Source organism: Idiotropiscis lumnitzeri, chromosome 3, assembly GCF_059441095.1.
Source record: "Idiotropiscis lumnitzeri isolate Australia: NSW breed Sydney's pygmy pipehorse chromosome 3, RoL_Ilum_1.0, whole genome shotgun sequence".
Taxonomy (NCBI): Eukaryota; Metazoa; Chordata; class Actinopteri; order Syngnathiformes; family Syngnathidae; genus Idiotropiscis; species Idiotropiscis lumnitzeri.
The window spans coordinates 16,125,288-16,145,735 of NC_142393.1; the positions used below are offsets into that span (position 1 = coordinate 16,125,288).

At 39.3% G+C, this 20,448-nt stretch overlaps 1 protein-coding gene across 3 annotated transcripts in view; it reads right to left on the reverse strand.

The window, feature by feature from the left end:
* LOC148340131 (guanine nucleotide-binding protein G(I)/G(S)/G(T) subunit beta-1) overlaps positions 1–20,448 on the reverse strand; it is a 30,227-nt gene that overhangs the window by 2,082 nt on the left and 7,697 nt on the right. Inside the window, exons 1-10 of one of the 3 annotated variants that reach the window (XM_088289266.1) lie at positions 12,880–13,024; positions 11,809–11,915; positions 11,247–11,285; positions 10,963–11,069; positions 8,167–8,230; positions 7,608–7,770; positions 6,985–7,051; positions 4,087–4,288; positions 3,315–3,531; positions 688–803 (exon numbers count right to left, since the gene is read on the reverse strand). In XM_088289266.1, the coding sequence (XP_088145392.1) occupies positions 697–803; positions 3,315–3,531; positions 4,087–4,288; positions 6,985–7,051; positions 7,608–7,770; positions 8,167–8,230; positions 10,963–11,069; positions 11,247–11,285; positions 11,809–11,865 (1,023 nt within the window). In that variant the 5' untranslated portion in view covers positions 11,866–11,915; positions 12,880–13,024 and the 3' untranslated portion in view covers positions 688–696. Of the gene's footprint in view, positions 1–687; positions 804–3,314; positions 3,532–4,086; positions 4,289–6,984; positions 7,052–7,607; positions 7,771–8,166; positions 8,231–10,962; positions 11,070–11,246; positions 11,286–11,808; positions 11,916–12,285; positions 12,471–12,879; positions 13,025–20,448 lie in introns of those variants that run through there. The other 2 variants (XM_088289264.1, XM_088289265.1) reach the window with 2 other exon arrangements.

Below are 20,448 nucleotides of genomic sequence, written 5' to 3' on the forward strand. Positions count from 1 at the left end.
GCTATTCCCAAACATGAGCAGCCATGCAATCCGTTCAACATCATGGCAGTCATCCTCTGCGCCTTGCACAAAACCAGTTTGGCATTTTTCTACGAAATTAGCTCCCAAACGTTAGATGCTATTTTTTTTTTTAAGTTGGGAATCACGTTTCAGAGCAGAAAGTTTAAAGTAGTTGCACCACAGCTTGAAAATTCCTTATCAATGTATTGTACCCCCCAACAGATTTGAAAGAAGACCCTGCGATTCCACTCAGTATCAACATTACATGCAGCATCTAATACATGTGATTTGCTAACCAATGTTAGTTTTGCAATTTGTTAAAAAGTGATCAGCAGGAACAGCAACTGTGTCATGTTATCAGCATGAAAAGGTCAACGTCATGTCATTTCGAGCTATAAGACTTGCTGACCTATTTCAAACTAAGTTTTAATTGTGTCATTTATAAAGGGAGAGTGTTTAGAATTTAGTGTCATCTAGATCAAATAACATTTTAATGGTTTACTCTACCAATATTTTATTATTTACAAATCGCTTAACCAATTATTTAAATGAGATAAATGATTTGAAACAATATTTTTCATTAATACGTTTTAGGAAAAAGCAGCAAAATAATTGGAACAAATATGAGAGGATTCCTAAATGTAAATGCCGTAAATAAAGCCAGAACACCCTGGGGCCTTTTCCTACCTTTAGACTCTAGTTCCAGATCTTGAGGAAGCTATCCCAGGACCCTGTTGCCACTGCCATGCCGTCGTCAGTCACACCCAAGCAGCTCACCCGGTTATCATGACCAGCCAAGACACCTGTGAACACAGGAAAGAGTCAAGAAAAGCCCAGCAAACTCATCCGCATTTCTGTAAATAACTGGGGATGTCCCGGGATGCATGTTTTTTTTTTTTTTTTTGGTAATTGAGTCGGAGTCTTTTAAATATCTGCTGATCCAGATATCTGATCAGCCATGCATTTTTTAAAAAAATAGTTTGCATCCTACTCCCCCCTCCTCCGTTTGAGTGCATTTGATTTATTTTAATTATAAAGAATATGTTTACATGGTTATTTATTGGCGTGCGCAGGCTAAAATTACGTGTCCAGACTGCACAGTTGGTTGTTATAATGTGACAACACTCATCTATATACAACACTATTGATTTTTACCTCGTTAAACGCAACCAGTGAGAAACAAGCCTGCTCGTCACCAAATAAATGACACTCGTTAAACTTCTGTTTGAAGTCAAGTCATTTGGACGTGTGACAATGCTAAACTGTCTGTCGCTCTCTCAACTCTGATGACCCCCTTTCATTGGGGTGGCTTATCATAAATCACTTAGCAGCGACACAATCTTTAATTGCTTAACAACCTGCTCGTCGTGCGGGTTACTCTCTCTCTCGCTCAACCACAACGCCATGAGTAACGGTGTCTCCGTTGTCAAAGTTTACGATTCATAATGCACCACTAATTTTCAATGGGAGACAGCTCTGGACTGCATGAAGGCCAATCTAGTACCTGCAGTATCACGACAAAGCCACACTGTCCTAACACATGCAGAATGTAGTTTCGCATTGTTTTGTTGAAATAAGGAGTGGTGCCCATGGAAAAGATGATGGTTGCATGGCACCAGGTGTTCCTCCAAAACATGTATGTACCTTTAAGCATTAATGGTGCCCTCACAGATGTGCCGTTACCCAAACCAGTGGCACCAACACAGCCCCATACCATCACAGATGCTGGCTGTTGAACTTTGCGCCCATAACAGTCCCGATGGTTCTTTTCCTCTTCAGCCCAGATGACACGACGTCCACGATTTCCAATAATTATTTGAAATGTGGACTCGTCAGACCACAGAACACTTTGCCAATTTGCATCAGTCCATCTTAGATGGGCTGGGTCCCGGAGAAGCTTTAAGTTGCATTTACGGATGTAACACTAAACTGTATTTACTGACATTGGTTTTCTGGAGTGTTCCTGAGCCCTTGTGGTGATATGCTTTCCACACTGATGTCGCTTTTTATGCAGTGATTTCTCTAGATTCTCAGAACCTTTTGATATTATGGACCATAGATGATGTACAACCTACATATTTTGTAATTGTAAATTGAGGAATATTGTCCTCGAACTATTCGACCATTAAGTCACGCAGTTGTTCACAAAGACGTGAAACTCGCCCAATCTTTACTTGTGATTGACTAAGCATAAACAGTTCAGGGAAGTTCTATTAGCCTGTTTACCTGTGGGGTGTTCGAAACAGAAGAGCATTCCTTAACTTTCTCAGTCTTTTTGGCCACTTGTCATAGCTTTTTTGGAACGTATTGCAGCTGTAAAATTCAAAGTTAAAGATTATGTGCGAAAAACAAAGTTTATCTGTTTGGAGTGTAATTAAATATAAGATTGAAAATGATTTACAAATCATTGCATTCTGTTTTTATTTATGTTTAACACAACGTCCCAACTTCATTGTAATTGTGTAAAATAATTGCATTTAATCTTGTAATGTTAAGCAACTTGCTCCCAAAGCATGGCAAAAATAAAATAAAATACAATACATGGCAATTACGATTATTAAATAAACTGCCTACAGATAAGTCATTCTGCAAGGTGATTTGCTTTCCAAGCAGTAATCTCCCTCTGCACTTCCCCATAGGTCATAAAATGTTACTTAAACACTGCCTACAGAGTTCATCAAGATTTAATGATGGCAAAAACTGACTGAAAAATTAATTAATTCCATTTTCACCATTTCCTACGGGACATTTGAATTATAATAGGAACATTCCACCAGCCTAACAGAACGTAATGCTGTCAACCTTAGAGGTTCCCCTGTACTCAAAATTCAGTTATAAATAGCCACCAAACTGGTGGGTGTTTTAGATGTGAGCCCTTAGTGATCAATAGCTGTAAAGTATTCATACTGTCCTATTGGGTTCAGCAGCTGTTGTAGGTGATACCTGCTGTTCTAGTGATCAAATGGGAAACTGACCTTCAATTTGTCATCTTACACATTAATAATGATTTCCAACAGAATATCGCAATTCATTTGTTTAAATTGATGTGAACTAATGACTCTGTGAAGAAACAACAAAAATCGATCAACAAAAAGTATTTAACAGCCAACAAGTATTGCCTGGCAGAGCACTGCCAAGGAACAGGCCCAATGTAGCTTGAGGAATGAGCTTCAAAATTAGAAAAACTAAATATAGTATTTTTGCCGAACCACCACAAGTATGTAGGGGTCCACTGTACATCAATCTACCGACCTATACTAAGAATAAGATAGCAGAAACACAGATCAACATACACCACATCAGGCAATGTTTACCTGCACGATCTGCCTTCAAAGTGTCCCAGACATTGCAATTGAAGTCGTCATAGCCAGCCAGCAGTAGGCGGCCACTCTTGGAGAATGCCACAGAGGTGATACCACAGATGATGTTGTCATGTGAGTACACCATCAGCTCCTGGTCAGCACGCAAGTCAAACAGCCGGCAGGTGGCATCGTCTGAGCCCGTGGCAAAGGCATTGCCATTGGGGAAGAACTGCAGAATGTTTTTCATGTTTATTTAGCATATTCAAAAGCAATACATTTTCTGCTAAGGTTTTGATTTGTATGCAATAGGGATGACTGGAGAAACTTGCGTGAATGATGATTCAGTTAGCAAAATATGTATTTCCAACAACAACGGTGATTCAAAATCTACCAGAGTCCAAGAATTGGCCACTCGTGAAATATTGTGGCAGAACCTCGCATGTGCGTGTTTTCAGTGGAGTTATGGCGTGGCCGCCCTTGTATTATAAAATTAAATATAAACCATCTTGTTTTAAACAGCTAAAATAGCAACTGAAAGGGCCAAAATGTACCTCTCATCCTGTTAACATTTGTGGTAAAAAAAACAATTGGACTTGACTTATCGGCATCATTTGCTGGTTGCTACAAAGTTGCATAGGACACCAAAATTACATAGAACCTGTTACCTTGTTATGATACTCAAATTCCACATAATCAACTACTAAAATAAATTTTAAACAAGGCAAAACCAACTTATGATGGACAATTATAGTATGTCACTTATGAATTGAGTGTGAAGCCTTACGCAAATGGCATTGATGTCCGACTCATGGCCAGTGAAGGTCTGCCGGCACATTCCTTCTCTGATGTCCCAGAGTTTGGCTGAGGCATCACAGGCCCCAGACACAAACAGCCTCGTGTCAGGTGCCAGAGAGAGACTCATGACATCACCAGTGTGGCCAGCAAACGTAGTGGTTTGCTGTCCAGTCTCAATGTCCCACAGAGCGCTGAAATGCAGCGAGAAAAACACAATTAAAATAAAGCTACCTAAAGGAAAATGAGTGAATCCATCTCATCGGATGTAAAAAGGCAAAAGAGCTCCAGAATGGAACACCAATATTTAGGCCTCGTTCACGGCAGTCAACTACAATCGGTGATGACATTGCAAAGTACTCACTACAGGAGACCAAATTATATTGCAGATGAGATTAGATAAGGGGAATCCTTCAAATATATATATAATATATAAATGAGTGTACTTGTGGTACACTTTATGGATGTACTTGTAGTACACTTTAAGTCAACTAAACGGTGGTTTTGTAGTATATAAATGGGTGTACTTGTAGTACACTTTAAGTAAACTTAACTGTGGACTAGAAGTATACTAGTAGTATATAAATGGGTGCACTTGTAGTACACTTTAAGTGAACTAAACAGTGGACTCAAAGTATACTAGTAGTATATAAATGAGTGTACTTGTAGTACGCTATAAGTAAACTTAACTGTGGAATAGAGGTATACTAGTGGTATATAAATGGGTGTACTTGTAGTACACTTTATGGGTGTACTTGTAGTACACTAAGTAAACTAAACTGTGGACTAAAGGTATACTAGTAGTATATAAATAGGTGCACTTGTAGTACACTTTATGGGTGTACTTGTAGTACACTTTAAGTAAACTTAACTGTGGACTAGAAGTATACTAGTAGTATATAAATAGGTGTACTTGTAGTACACTTTATGGATGTACTTGTAGTACACTTTAAGTAAACTAAACGGTGGTTTAGTAGTATATAAATGGGTGTACTTGTAGTACACTTTAAGTAAACTTAACTGTGGACTAGAAGTATACTAGTAGTATATAAATGGGTGCACTTGTAGTACACTTTAAGTGAACTAAACAGTGGACTCAAAGTATACTAGTAGTATATAAATGAGTGTACTTGTAGTACGCTATAAGTAAACTTAACTGTGGAATAGAGGTATACTAGTGGTATATAAATGGGTGTACTTGTAGTACACTTTATGGGTGTACTTGTAGTACACTAAGTAAACTAAACTGTGGACTAAAGGTATACTAGTAGTATATAAATAGGTGCACTTGTAGTACACTTTATGGGTGTACTTGTAGTACACTTTAAGTAAACTTAACTGTGGACTAGAAGTATACTAGTAGTATATAAATAGGTGTACTTGTAGTACACTTTATGGATGTACTTGTAGTACACTTTAAGTAAACTAAACGGTGGTTTAGTAGTATATAAATGGGTGTACTTGTAGTACACTTTATGGATGTACTTGTAGTACACTTTAAGTAAACTAAACGGTGGTTTAGTAGTATATAAATAGGTGTACTTGTAGTACACTTTATGGATGTACTTGTAGTACACTTTAAGTAAACTAAACGGTGGTTTAGTAGTATATAAATGGGTGTACTTGTAGTACACTTGAAGTAAACTTAACTGTGGATTAGAAGTATACTAATAGTATATAAATAGGTGGACTTGTAGTACACTATAAGTAAACTTAACTGTGGACTAGAAGTATACTAGTAGTATATAAATGGGTGCACTTGTAGTACACTTGATGGGTGTACTTGTAGTACACTTTCAGTAAACTAAACTGTGGACTCAAAGTATACTAGTAGTATATAAATGGGTGCACTTGTAGTACACTTTATGGATGTACTTGTTGTACACTTTAAGTAAACTAAACGGGGGTTTAGTAGTATATAAATGGGTGTACTTGTAGTACACTTTAAGTAAACTTAACTGTGGACTAGAAGTATACTAGTAGGGCTGGGCGATATGACCTCAAATCAATATCGCGAGAAATTGAGGAATTTTACCTCGATAACGATAAATGCACGATAAATTCCCCCCCCTGGACTAAAATCTAAATAAATGCAGGAAATGCATATTGACTGGTTTTTTTTAATTGACCAACTGGTACACGTTACTTTCAATGAAAAATAAAAGTACAAAAATAATTTGTATAAACATTCCAAATAGCTTGCTTTGCATGACTTGAACAATGTCACAAAGAAAAAGGGTACTCTGGTGCGCAGTCGCCACTTGTCATCTATGTAATGCACAGTCAAGCTCAATCCGGGATCCATGTTGCGACCCGACCACAAGTCGGATGTAGATGCAAAATGCTTGACATGTCTAAGCTCCCGGCCCGATGTAGTCCATATCGGGAAATACGGCTTTCATGAAGCGCTTAAATCCTGTGCACTTCACTGTAACTAGAGGAGCTTTATCTTTAGCTATGTGCTAGGCTATCGCGTCCACCTCTGAGACGTTCTCTCGTATGGTGTTGCCTCCGTTAATGGGCTGTTGTCACTTGTCGAACCTTGCTTCTCACTTTGAACTTTCAGCACAGCATGGTTGTGTTGTGGGTGGTGAAAAAGCTTCTGGATTTGAATCCCAGCTACGACAGCGACGTCTGTTTTCTTTCTCGAGCAGACTGGTAGAGTCACGTGACTAGAGGCGCTGTTGCGGTCTTAAAGGGGCATGAACATTGCCGCAGACAGAAAAGGCTTTTCTTTTTTTTTTTAACACCGAATTTACCGACATGGGCAAAATGATTTCGGTCATTGTAATAAATTTCGGAAACGGTAAATTTTCGGTTTATCGCCCAGCCCTAGTTTGAGGCACAAGATATTGAGGCAAACTGCATTGGGTGCAATGTAACAACTCACCAGGTGGTGTCTCCAGAACTGGTGACAATCTGGTTGTCATCCAGGAAGCGACAGCAGGATAGGTAGCCTGTTGGCAACAGCATCAAGATTGAATGTTCATTTTTGAGAGTCTCTCGAAAATTTTCCATTTAAAAAAAATAAGAAAAAATATTCCAGTTCCATGTCACCACTTCATGAGGAAAATTGTATTATCACCACACTCCAAACCTTAGAAAAGCAACTGAATTAATCTGGCAAATTTTTTAATATTCGTAATAATTCAACAACGGAAATGGTCACTTTACAACTTGCTTCCTTTATTCATCTCTAGCTAGTCGATGGTGTGCTCCCCCCCCTACGGTGAAGGAACAAGATCTTAATGCTGACACATTTCCTCTGTCATGTGACACTGATCAGATGAATAATTCTCGTCTTCAAGAACAAAACTTTCATCAGTTAAAGCAAAGGCTATACAGCTGCAATATGTTCTACTTTTGCACAACGCACTCATACACCATGTGACTGGAATATCTTGGAAGTGACAAGGAGGATTTATGACAATGTAAATAGCAGTAAATCAGCCTTTTCAAGGTTGCGGGACTGTAAATGGAGATGAAACAAATCAATGTGTTGCCCAGCCCTACCTGTGTGTCCAGCCAGCTCACGGCTAACGCGCACATTTCCCTCACGGGTCTTCAGGTTGTAGATTGAGCAGATGTTGTCCAAGCCCCCACACGCAACATAGTTACCAGAAGGGGCATAAGCGCACGTCATTACCCAAGAGGAGCGCAGTGGGATAGCATGGACCTGAAGAGAGGGAAATTATTAGATATAATGAACAGCAGGCGGATGCCTTGGTACAATGTTTCAAAACTGCTGCGTTACTGGTAGATGGAAATACCAAATGTTCAATGTGCATCCAATATCTTATCAATGACTATAGTTTCCCCCCATTTTGGCACTTAACACAAAGCTGTGAAAATATCAAATTCACTTTATCTTAATAAAAGCAGTCCTTTCTCAGTTTTTTTTTATACCAGCTGTAATGCACTATGCACGGGTACATGTCAAGTTATGTTAAACACGGGACACATTTATTTTCAAATGTTGTTATGGGGAAAAAGACCACTTCAATGTGGGTGAATGTTTGAAAAAGAACAGGCACTCAGGCCATTGTCACTAACATTCTGTTAAAGAATTTACCTTGTTCGTGGTGTAGCTGTCCCAAATAATGAGTTTGCCATCCTGGGAAGCGCTGACCAAAAGCCTAATATAAAGAAAACAAAAAATTAAAGATTGTTTAAATTCAGTATTTTAGTGTCGCACATTATTTTCATTATTATTGAAGATTTAAGATGCCATAGGTGATGATAATTCAGATTCACTTGAACAAAAATAGAACGTTGTGGGTGACTGGGGCTGAGCTTTACTATGCAGGTGAATCCAACAAGTAACTACAGCAACAGCCTCAACGCAGAAAGGAGCAGGGAGACCAGTGAGCAAAGCACAGCGAGGCCCACTGGGAGCTTTCTAATCTTAACTACTATGACACACAGACAGACAGGAACACGCTCCACCATAGCCGGCTTTACATAGAGACTTTTTATGTCATTCAGAGTGAAGAGCTCTGGTCATCTGATTACATGTGACGTGATCTATTCCAGTCTGCCGTTTACATACGTCACTATGTTAATCAAAACAGCCAGTTTACAGACGTGTGTCAGGCAAAGATCAATGTAAACATCACATGGTTTATCAAGATGGAGTTCTTTCGCCTTTTGAGCACAATAGTTAGGATTGTTTTAACACTATTTATTTATTAATGAAGTCAATTGATAAAAGCAAGTTAAAAGTTATTTAAAACAAGTTCTCCTATCATGGGCACGCTTCAAATGGAGACTGAGGACTGTGCGCGTGGCCTAAAAGTTGTTTCTTAAAATGAGTCCCTTCACAGTAATAGTATATATACACCAAAATAGTATATAAACTCAATTGTAAACATTTGAATGGGAATATCATTAACAGATTTATTATTCTACCTGCCTTTAAAATGTTTACATTTTCACGTAAACTTCTGCTTTTTCTTCCTTGCAATGTAATACATTTAAACAATAAATATATCCACTTAAACGTAAATGGAGTTACAAAATAAAAAATGTCATGTTGAAACATATTTTATAACTCAAAATTCATAGAACGCTGTATTTTATGGTTCAAAATACGGTAGGGCCAACAAACGTTTTTTTTTTATTATAAATAATGAATAAAGGGTACTTTAGTGTAATTTACGCTTCGTTCATGGCTGATCTAAGAGTGATTCATTTCCAGTTTTGGGTGTGTGTGCTGACTGTGTAGCAGTTCTGTTTTCTCCCCACACACTTAATAATGAAGCTGTTATTTTGCTGTTCATTGTTGGTTGTAGGGCCCCGACTGATTAAGCCGGCCAATTATGGCCCTTCAAAAAAAGGCCAAAAGGCCAATTGTTTTCACCTTCACATACTCTGATCATTTCCAGCATTTAAACAATATATTTACAATTGATTTCCGGTACTCGTTGGCAAGGGAGAACCAGCCTGGCTTTGGTTTCAGGCAGACATCTGTGAAAAGTGTACTGTACACCGAAAGCAAATCTTCATATTAATTTAGCCATCTCTTTTCTTGCTCGGTGTGTCGCATGCTTTGCTACACCTTGTCTGCCTTTATCACAGACGATGCTTATTAGATGTGGAGCTTATTTGCTGCCATGAGAGGATCCACACCCAGGGAGGATAATGTTTAGCCATGGCAGCAAGCAATCACAGACGTGCCTTGCTGCGGAGCAAGTTAGCGTAGCACCTAGCATTACTCCCTCGCCAGCCGCTGGCAAAACAAAGAGGATGGGGCAAAACGAGCAGCATCATGCCAACACGCCCTTTTTTTTTTTTTTTTTAATCCAGCTCGGAGCTGATTTGTTTGTGTGACGTCACAAATAGCATGCCGCTACTGACTGGTTAGCGTGGTGGGAGAGGAAGGAGACGGCGTGTATGTGTGAAATAATTGACAACCAGATTCTGGGTCAGTCAGGATGGCTGAAAAAAGCTGCAGCTTTGGTGATCTAACATGTACAATGTGAGGCGCTACACCAAACAGACTGCGTGCACTGACTTCCCGACAGGCGATTGGTGTGTTGAGGCCTTTAGACCACTAGTTGCTGCTAATTTAATTATGTTACTATTCCTTAAAAAAAGATCAGTGTTACATTTTTAGGGTTAAGATTATCTTGTGTCAATGGGACTAAAAGGTGGAGACATGGCTTACATTCTGGGTCAAAACATGTGACTCCTTTCCTGCGAGGCTAAATCTCAGCTGGTAGTCTAATAAATACTCAAAGCCCTACGTCAAATAAAAAAATCAGAAGATTAAATAGGAAAGCTGACAGTTGGTGGAAAATTGCACACTTTTTCATGGGATTTGGACTGCTGAGCTGGTGGGGTAACAGTATTTAGTTTAGTTGCTGCCGTGTGTACATGAAACAATCTGGGCAAAATCTTTTTTTTTTTTCCTCTCTCTTAACGACCGAATACCGCTCAATGACCTCGTCGCCATTTTGAGTATTTTCCTACCCACATGCCCATTGCCCAACGACACCTAAACCACAAACAGCACAAAAAACGCAGAAGACACACACTACAAGGGTGTGATTAATACAGGTCCGATAATTGTTCAACAAAAACACAAAGGAATATATCGTCTAAATACACTTTGTTGACTTGTTAGAACACAAGGTTTATGTTAATCTAATCGACGATGGCTTTGGGCATATGTTAAAAATAGAAGAGCTGGTGGATGCAAGCTAGAGCCATTGTGTAATTCCAGGACTTGACAAGGGCCCTGAGGAGAAACACCGAGCACAAAGACACTCAAGCAAGCTTTTATATCCATTTCCTGCATTTACGAAAGGGGGTGGGTCGATGGCATGAAATATTTAGTTAATGGACTGACTGCAGCTGAATAGAGTACCTTGAATCAGTGCCCCAGTGCATGGCATAGATTTTAGCCAGATGCCCCCGCAGTGTCCGGCGAGTGCGCATCTGAATTCGGCCAACAGGGTCAATGTTAGCTGTAATCTAAACGGGATTAAGAGGAGAGACATTTTTAAAAAAAAAAGGAGGCAACATATTACCATAACAGTCAAAGAAAGACACACCATAACCCCCCACCATTGTTTCAGCATGTGAGTAGTACTTACCAAAATGAATTATGAGTATTATTTACAATGTAACTTGAGAAAGACATTTCAGTACCTGAGACAGGGTAGCATCAGCACACGCTTTCCTGGCATCCTGAAACATAGCAAGCCGAGTACATTTGAATTAAGGAGGACAGTTATTTCGATATTTCTAACCAATGCTACACGTTTCTGTGTGCCATGACTTCTGGACACAGCACTATTTCCCAATGCTTCGGACAAACTTGGTAAACATTGGAGATGGTTGGCTCATAGCTTGGACTGTTCCTCTTCGCTTTTGTGACGTCACCTGAGAGGGTTTGATCTCACAACATGCTGTACCTCACTCACTTGCGGGCTATATCACGGTGCTGTCGCCATTCCCTGATGTGAGATCGAGCCCTTGAGAATTGGGACCGCAATGTTCTCGTGAATGCGCACAATCAAGGGCTCAGGTTTCAAAGACGTAGAATTGGGATTGGCCCTTAAATGTATTTGCTGCGTTAAATTTGTTAACATGTAAGAATTCATAAATTAGCTGCATATAGATTAAGACGTAAGGTTCAATGTGTGTAAAAAAACTAGCCTCTTATAGTCCGGAAACGAAAGAAAGTCAAAATGTTTTGCAGTTGACTTACTCGGATCTGGTTTTTGAGCTGCTCCGCCTCCTGGCGTAGCTGATCCAGTTCACTCATTTTCTTCAGCTAATGGTGCGCTTCGCTCCGCCGCCTAGACTCTGTCTGATCTGAGGGTGACAAGATCGTATTGGTTATTATCGGAAAGTTAGTGACTTCTTTAAGATGCAACATGGCTGCACAGTAATACTACTGCAATAGGAAGTAAAAACTTGCAATTTCATGGCAGGATGAAAGAGGCTAAAGTTGCGGAGATTCACAACAGGAAAACAACTTCAAGACAGCTCAACATTTCTCTTACCATCTTGAAACTGTTACCTAGCAACAAACACTTGGCAGACACTCCAAGCTTAACAAATTTGACAATTACATTGAATGCATTTGTCCCCATAAGAGCAAAACACAACAGAGCTGATAGCGCTTAACACTAAGACAATAAGTCATTCACCCAAATGACAAAAAAACAGGAGCAAACTTTACCCAACAAAAAGTCACCAAACCCAGGCAAGGTTCCAGCTGTTGAGAAATCAGACGGGAAGACAACACCACCACTTTGGCTTTTGCAGCACTACAGGTAATACACAGGTGCGCGATAGATGAGAGGCAGCTGATGAAAATGTTGCTGCTCAGGCCTCGAGACTCTCAGCTATCCATCCTCCAATGTCATTCCCGTAATCCTGGGACACAGTTGATTCAGCTCCTCCAGCCAAATCCGTTTAAGACAAAACCTGCTGATGATCTGAAAAGCAGTGGCTATCCAGCTGACCCCAATCCTTGGGTTGAGGCGCCAAGCATCCATACTTTCACTTTGCATACATACAAGTATTATTAAAACGTTACCATGATAAACTATGGCTTTTAGTAGCGGCAACAATAATTGGTGCAGAACAAAATTGTTCATTCACTCACAAGTTGCACCAAGTTGACATTTAACTTAGTGATAAGCCGAAATACCAAACATGACAAAAATTATATTTTTTGAAGCAGCCTTGTCCACTCCAAACACCCACTAAACCACTAAAGCTATAAATCCTTAAGGGAAAAAAAACCCAAAACAATATTAGCATATCTTACCTCTACTTTTCTCTGTACTACTTTCCAGGGTAGCGTTGACACGTTCTAAAGGAACATCTTATCCTTGAGGGAACAACTCAAGAGCTAGCAGTCACCTGATTGGTCAGTGTTGACAAATGGGTCTACACCTAGACAAGGGGCCTTAACTACACACAGTAATCTTCCCGCTGAAATATTTTAAGATTATATCACAGGCTAATTCTCTCTCTCTCTCTCTCATTATAATGCATTACATGCGAGATACATACAGTATATTACTTGTCTTGTGGCCAATATTGCAAATTGTCCGAGATGCTCGACCCGTTTGCAAAATGCTTAACCTAGCAGTAAAATTGGCATGATATGTGAGCAAAAATGGAGAACGGTTACATGCATAAGCTTGCGTTGGCTGCTTGAACGGGATTTTGTTTGCTGTAATGTCTTATTTTGTGGAGCCCATCAATGAAGACATTGATCAATCTGCAAATGGTGACATTAAAACCAATAACCGATTTTGCAAAAACTATTTTACAGATTTAATCCAAAATCTAATCTGAACTATTCTGGTCTCAAAATAATAAAATGGCTCATTGTCAATGATTCATATCAGCATTACGGCATGACTGGGGACTTGTGGTGTTGAGGCCAATACTGTAGCAGCCCAATAGAAGGAGCATTGACTTCAGTGCCTTCTCATTCTGCCAGCTATTTTTAGAGATGGGTGGAGGAGGGGAGGGGGAAGAGAAAGAGGGGAGGGAAGCAGACTTCACATTTTCCAGCCACTCCTATCAGTAACGGCATCTCGTGCACTGCATAATAACGAGCAGGGGAGGAAGGGCCATGCACACAGGCACATATCGGCATTTCTCATTACTACCAAACACACCATGGAAGTCCTTCTCACTTGCACACAGTACAAACGTAAGAAATGGGCAAGATGGTATTTGGGGTGTGCATCTCTCGAATAAAAGATGATTTATCAATACATCAGCATCAGCAGGATTACGATTTAATGTGGTAGGGCTCCATTTGTCAAGGTATGATGCAATGAGTTTCTCTTTATTAATATGAATGAACTTTTCAGTAGCATACTGTAAATGTGTCAATTCGTTCAGAAATGTGAAGTACCTCTCCACTAAAAGATGATTTGATGTGTCTTGATTAGACTATTTCAAAGTGGAACGATTCTATTAGATTCTACTGAAATGTAAAGTACATGACAAATAAAATTATATTTTTCATTCTCATTCAGGTGAAAGTATACGCGACAGTTGTGAGGAAAGTTCAACTTTGTAGCTTACAGATATGCCATGGGTGCAAAGATGTGTACTGGCTATGGGTAGTCCGAGTAAGCGATGTGGGCTAAAAATAAATAAATGAATAATCAATATTCTTTCCCAAAATCTTGGTAACGATAATTTGACTATGATGAGGAGAACGAGTGTGTAAGAACTGAGTGTTTAGTGATAGCGAACATACGGCTAACTTTAGCAGAGTAATGTCTGTGATGAAGGCGTAAAATATCTCACCAACATTTACTTGGTTCATCAATGGTTGGCAAAAGGGTTTATAATTATGTGCCTTGCTCAGCTTTACTCATCTTTTCTTACGCGGTAGCCGTGCTTGTGGAGTCGAGGAAGTCGTGTAATAGTTCTTGGTGGAACCAAAATGTTGGCGAGTTGCTCTTCATAGTGACCTTTTTTTTGGGAACACCTTACAATGTTATTTTGACTCACGTTAGTAACCCAGAAGCAGTTCCAGGCTACAGTCGTGGACTTACATCTTGCTATTAAATTTCTTCAAGAGGCTACTCAACTATGACATAAGGAGTAAGCAATGACCAGCTCTGATGCAAAAGAGGATAGAGGCAGAAGACTCAAGAAGAAGGACAGCGTCAGATTAAACTAATGCGAGGGAACAAGCAGAGTTGGAACCTCAACTTAAGCCTTCGTTACCAAGGACAAAAAGCTGGGTCCTAAATTTAATCATTTTTTGTGCACCAAATGATTATATATATAATTATTAAAATATTTTAAAAAATACAGTTATTTGCAATGAACTGCAAAATGGACACATTTAAATCAACAGTACAAAAATCTAAGTGCTGGATATTAGAAACATGAACACAAAGAGATTTACTCATCTTTATTCTCTTTCTATTACAGTTCAACTTCATTCCTTATACAGCTGTTTTTTTTAAGAACATGTCAAGTCCCAACATTGAAAAGCACCAATGCAAAACTATGCCAGTTGGTAGAGGACATGACTGATAGTAATTGGGATTAAATTATTCACATGAATACACCCAATGTAATAGGTACTACTCGCTACATTTTGCCCACACGCTGGCAGGGCGGTGGCATTCTCCATTTCAGCCATCGGTGCGGGAAACCTTGGCACATAATCCGCTATTGCCCAGCGCCAGCAGTGGAAGTCCCTCTCCCTATGCAGAATCAAAGCATGCAGGGAAACTTCACCACTTTTACATATAGTATTCGTGCGACTTGACAGCAGGGCGCTGCACATTTGGCTGAGTCTGCTCACTTGCAGTAAAACCTGGAAATGTATTTTTAGAGTTTATGAGTGACGTTGTTACACTGGTGCTGCATGCATAGAAAATTGCCATCTCTTCCAGAGTCACAACTCACAACAATCTGCTTAGGCACGGAAACGAGTTACCGTTTGATTTCACGTGAATCTTTACGCCATAGTACAGACCGAAAACTGTCCGCACCCCAAAAAACCTGTAGACATTGGTACACACATCTGTAGATTCACTTTGGTTTGTTTTTGGGGGTGCCCCTAAGGCCACTAACTAAATTTACATGCAGTCAAAAAACATTTCAAAACCAGAATGTGAAAGGGCACCTTAACACACAGAAAAACAGAATATGGCTATATACATTTTTTGTACGTTTTTAAAAACCCAAATAGCTCACAATGTTGTTCGTGCGTCACCATTTAAACTGGCATTTTCCAATTGCCATATTCCAAATCTTTCAGAGCCCAGAATTTTGACCTTAACCCAAATATTGATGGCATGTAAACGTAGTCACTGTCAACCAGTTTAAGAAAAAAATAATCTATACAGTGCCCTTTTTTTGCCAAATCCTCAAAAAACATTTCTTGTTCTGATTGCAGATGATCTTTGTCATAAATCTGTTTGCAGCTAACTACAAATTCTTCCTGAAATGATATGTTTCTACAAGGTGGCAGTCTTGATGAGGACAGAGCATCACGAAGCAGGCATTTCCTTTTTCAAAAGGCGTTTCCCCCGTTTCTCTTTTTCCTTTGTCAAAACATTCAGCGGATGTGGCGGTAAGAGTACACGCACACACAAAGTGGTTTGTCTTAATACAAACACACTTGCCAGTGCTCATCCGGGCTTCGGACAATATTACTGTATGACATTACCAGGTCACGGGGTACATCCTGACAGGAGAACTGATGGCAACAGCCAAACATTGAACTGAAAGCATGTCATAGGGATGGGTTGCATACAGGAGGGCACTGCAAGTTTAATGTGGGCATAGGCAGAGAAGTCACCTAAATTAGGTCAGTCGGATGTTGTTTTGCCCAATCGCCTGTTTGATCGGAATCAGAATCATCGTTATCGGCCAGATTTGTATTAAAAAAAAGAATTTGTCTACGGTAGTTTGAGCCAAACTAGTATTGCAAGCAACTATAGCAAAACATTTAGAACATGACACATATGTACAGTTAGTGATTATGTAATGCAAGGATACCATTATAGGTGTAGAACTGGACAACGGCAGCTGTGCAAACAATGCGACGATTCAAACTCAGATAAAGTAACCAGTGGTGCAAAAATTGCAAAACAATGACAGTTGTGCAGATGAATCACACACAGAATCATTGCGCAATTTGATGTGCTCTTGATACAACGGCGAGTGTCAATAAACAACGACTGATAGCAAAATGCCAAGTATAAACCTGCACAAAAAGGTTTGGATGAATCATTTATGTTCCCTCCAAATAAAAGGGGTAGAGTAAAGGAATGTGGAGGACAACAGGGATTCATACCAAGAAGGGGCCATCACTAATGGCATCTCAGTGTGACAAAAGATTTGACCATTTTACGGATGTGGGTTCCATCCTCGACTTCCTCCTGGTGGTTGGGTCAAAGTCTGTCTAAGTGCATTTAGGAAGTGATGCATGTCAAATGTGGCTGAAATGCAACCAGGTCATGAAGAATGATGCTACAACGGTATGGGTTATATGGAAAAATACAGAAGGATATTGCCCCGGGGCATTTTGTAAAAGCCCCATCAAGTCTCAGTCTGTCAAGACAAATGAATGTTTGTTTAAGTCAAGCTCATTGGTTTCAATTCAAATGACAAAAAAAAAATGTTATAGTGGGCTATTGTAAAAACTCTGTGCCGTTTGATGTAATGTTACGGTTCAAATTCGACAGGAAAGGGATTGAAGGTGGTATAGTAAACTGTGAACGATACAGGATATAACTTGAGTGTGTATAGGCAGATGTACATGCATGTTTGAAAACCACCATAACAACAAATACAATAAATAAGAAACCCTGAGAGTGTTAATAAAAACTTTTATAAAAGGCAGAATATTTGATAATGATTTCTTGTGCCAAGGCTTATCAATGAGTAACATCAGCCAAAACAAGAACACACCTCTAGAAAGACTGCACAACATTCATATTTTCCATTTTTGAGACAAAATACTTTCTTTCAGTTTGGATTTTTTTCCTCCCACTACATTACCTTGGCACTTAATTGCTAAACATACAATCATGTAGTACAAGATGGCACGAGGATGTACACTTGTTTAGCCAAGCTGAATAGATTTAAAAAAAACAACTAAATAAAATAATCCAAATCTTCTAAAGGCCAATCACAAGATGTGGAATTTACAGACTGATTTGCAACCTTACAAATTAACAAGTTACTTTACGGCCGTTGAATGGCAGGCAGCTACTGTATATACCATCGTCTTCAACTTCCCTCCAACAGCGGAACTCATTGCAACAGCCTGTAACAAAATTCGAGCAAACTGCAACACTTGACATCCCCCTGCGTGTCATATTATTATTTATAAGTCAGAATGTTTTGGCTAGCAATGTACAATAGTGAAATAACCTAAGTTTCACTGTCTGAGTACAGGTAGGTTTTAATGGATATGATTAACGAATAATAATGACACTTAAAATTAAAAAGCCTGAGGCCAAGTAACCCATTTTGCGCTGCCATAACTAGAGTAAAATCCCGAGGCCACAAAGGAGCCGGCATAAAGTGACACAGTTCTGACCAGCACGTTCCAATAGATGGTTTGCTTCATCAGTCTTCTGATAGAAAACGCTACAATTTTCCAATGTATTTTTTCGGCCATTTTCTTAATGTTTTAGAGAAAGTAAATCTTTAATTTTGCTCGCTGCAGTATTATTGGACTACAGTCCACCACAAATTAACATTCAGCCATCACGTTATTTTCATGGATTAAAAAAATGGTTTGCAGGAAGTTATGGCCTTTTTATGCTTCACATTCATATAAGCATAGTCAATATTAGCTGCATTATTGCGTAATTAAACTAAACAGCAGAGGGGAAAATTTAAAAGCAGAACATTATGTTAATGGCCAAGTTGAAATTATTGTTACGAGTCCATCATTGTGGTTGTGTATTGCTGGTAGTGTCAGATGACGGCAGACATGACATGAATGGGGCTGACAGGAGGATTTGATTGATTTATGAAATGTTCCATAATGCCGTTAGCGCTCACTAGAATGAGGACAGTCAGTGTGGATAAATGTACCCGTTAGATTTTTAAATAAATAAATATACAATACTCTATTTTATACAATGCATTTCACAACATTTTATATACATGTTACTGTAGCTTTGATTACTACGTCATTTTTAACTTGCTGTCGGCAAACTTGACTGTTCTTTGCCATAATCTGGCTGCTAAAAGAAGAGATTAGTCTCACTCCATAACCGCCAGTGTTGAATCCCCCCCACTTTATTTTGCCTGTCATCACTTCTACTTGGCTCATTTCATTGACATCTTTGTCACCTCCTGTGTGAATAAAGCTTCAGAATTGGGTCAGGCCATTCATTTTCCAAAGGCTCCATGTGAGAAACTATTTTATTGTTTATATAATTATGAAAAAAAAATGGAAAATTATGAATAGTCATGTAAATGCACGTTAACATCAGTATTTAATCAACATTCACAAAAATCATCTACAATGAGCAACAATTTTCCTGCATTTTTAACGTGAGATGGCAACAATCGCCATTTGAATTGTTCTCTTCCTAGCTGGGAGTCAACTTATGCAGTTGAAGATTTTGCTAACATGAGGATAGGCCTGTGAGTGTGAGAGCCAGAAGATCGCGTAAATCAATTGAGGGCACAATCGCACCTGGCAAGTTTTAAGTACCGTGCTTACATGCAATTAACCCTGCACATTTCTTCTAATGGCACACAGCACGGAGTTTCCTTTCTGGATTATTTCAAGCCTTTCTGGTTATTTCTATTGTGCAAGGTGGTACTGTTGCGAAATGCGCTATATAAATAAAGTTGTATTGTATTGTATTATTAGTACAAGAGTAAGGATTGCAATAGATATACTCCATGCCCAGGTTTAACACCCATAGGAGGGCTTTGACTTTTGTTTGGGTTATTTCTACCATTCAAGTAAATGGTTAACATTTGTAACTGGCTAGAATCATTTAATGAGAACACTGACGTGATACATAAATTGCATCTTTGAGCGCCAGCCAGTCAAAAGAGGGCGCGGTTTCCCTGACTTGTCCAAATGCCAATCACAGAGCATGTTGGAAAAAAAAAATAACTATAAAGATGGGTGGACAGAGGAAACAGAAAACGTCAAGAATGAAATCCCAAACACCAGTCAGGGTGAATTAATTAAGATAAGATAAGATGTCCTTTATTAGTCCCACAAGAGCACTAACTTTAAGGTCAAGTACACAAAGATAATAAGGCTGTTTTTGTCCCTTCCTGACCAAGGACGACAAATGCCCGACTCTCATGTCTTATATGATTGTCTTTTGCTCCGAGGTACGTTGAGAGATTTGTTCCAAAAATAAAGTCCGAAATGGGTAGAAAATGAATTAAACATTTACAACTAAAATTCTTCTCGTTAGAGGAGAAAGCCGACTACTCTGAAATCATTTGACGCCGTGAACTGTGATGCGGCAGTAAATTAAACAAAATACATCCGAGAAGGGCTGTGCACTTCTCGATATGGACAACATCGGGACGGGAGCGGAGACGTCGAGCATTTTGCATCCACATCCGACTTGTGGTCGAGTCGCAACATGGATCCCTGTTTGAGCCTGACTGTGCGGTACATAGCCGACAAGTGGCGACCGCGCACCAGAGTACTCGAGACTGCACATTTTCCTGATGAAGCACACGCGTTTATTTGGCATTGGCATACCATTGACATTTTTTTCATTTTATTTAGCATTTTGTTTACAGGCGACTAGCGCCTTTGCACATGGCATTATTTATATTGTTTCCAAGATACCTTTACACAAATCTAGGCCTTTGCAAATGGCATTACAGCATCTCGGCACAA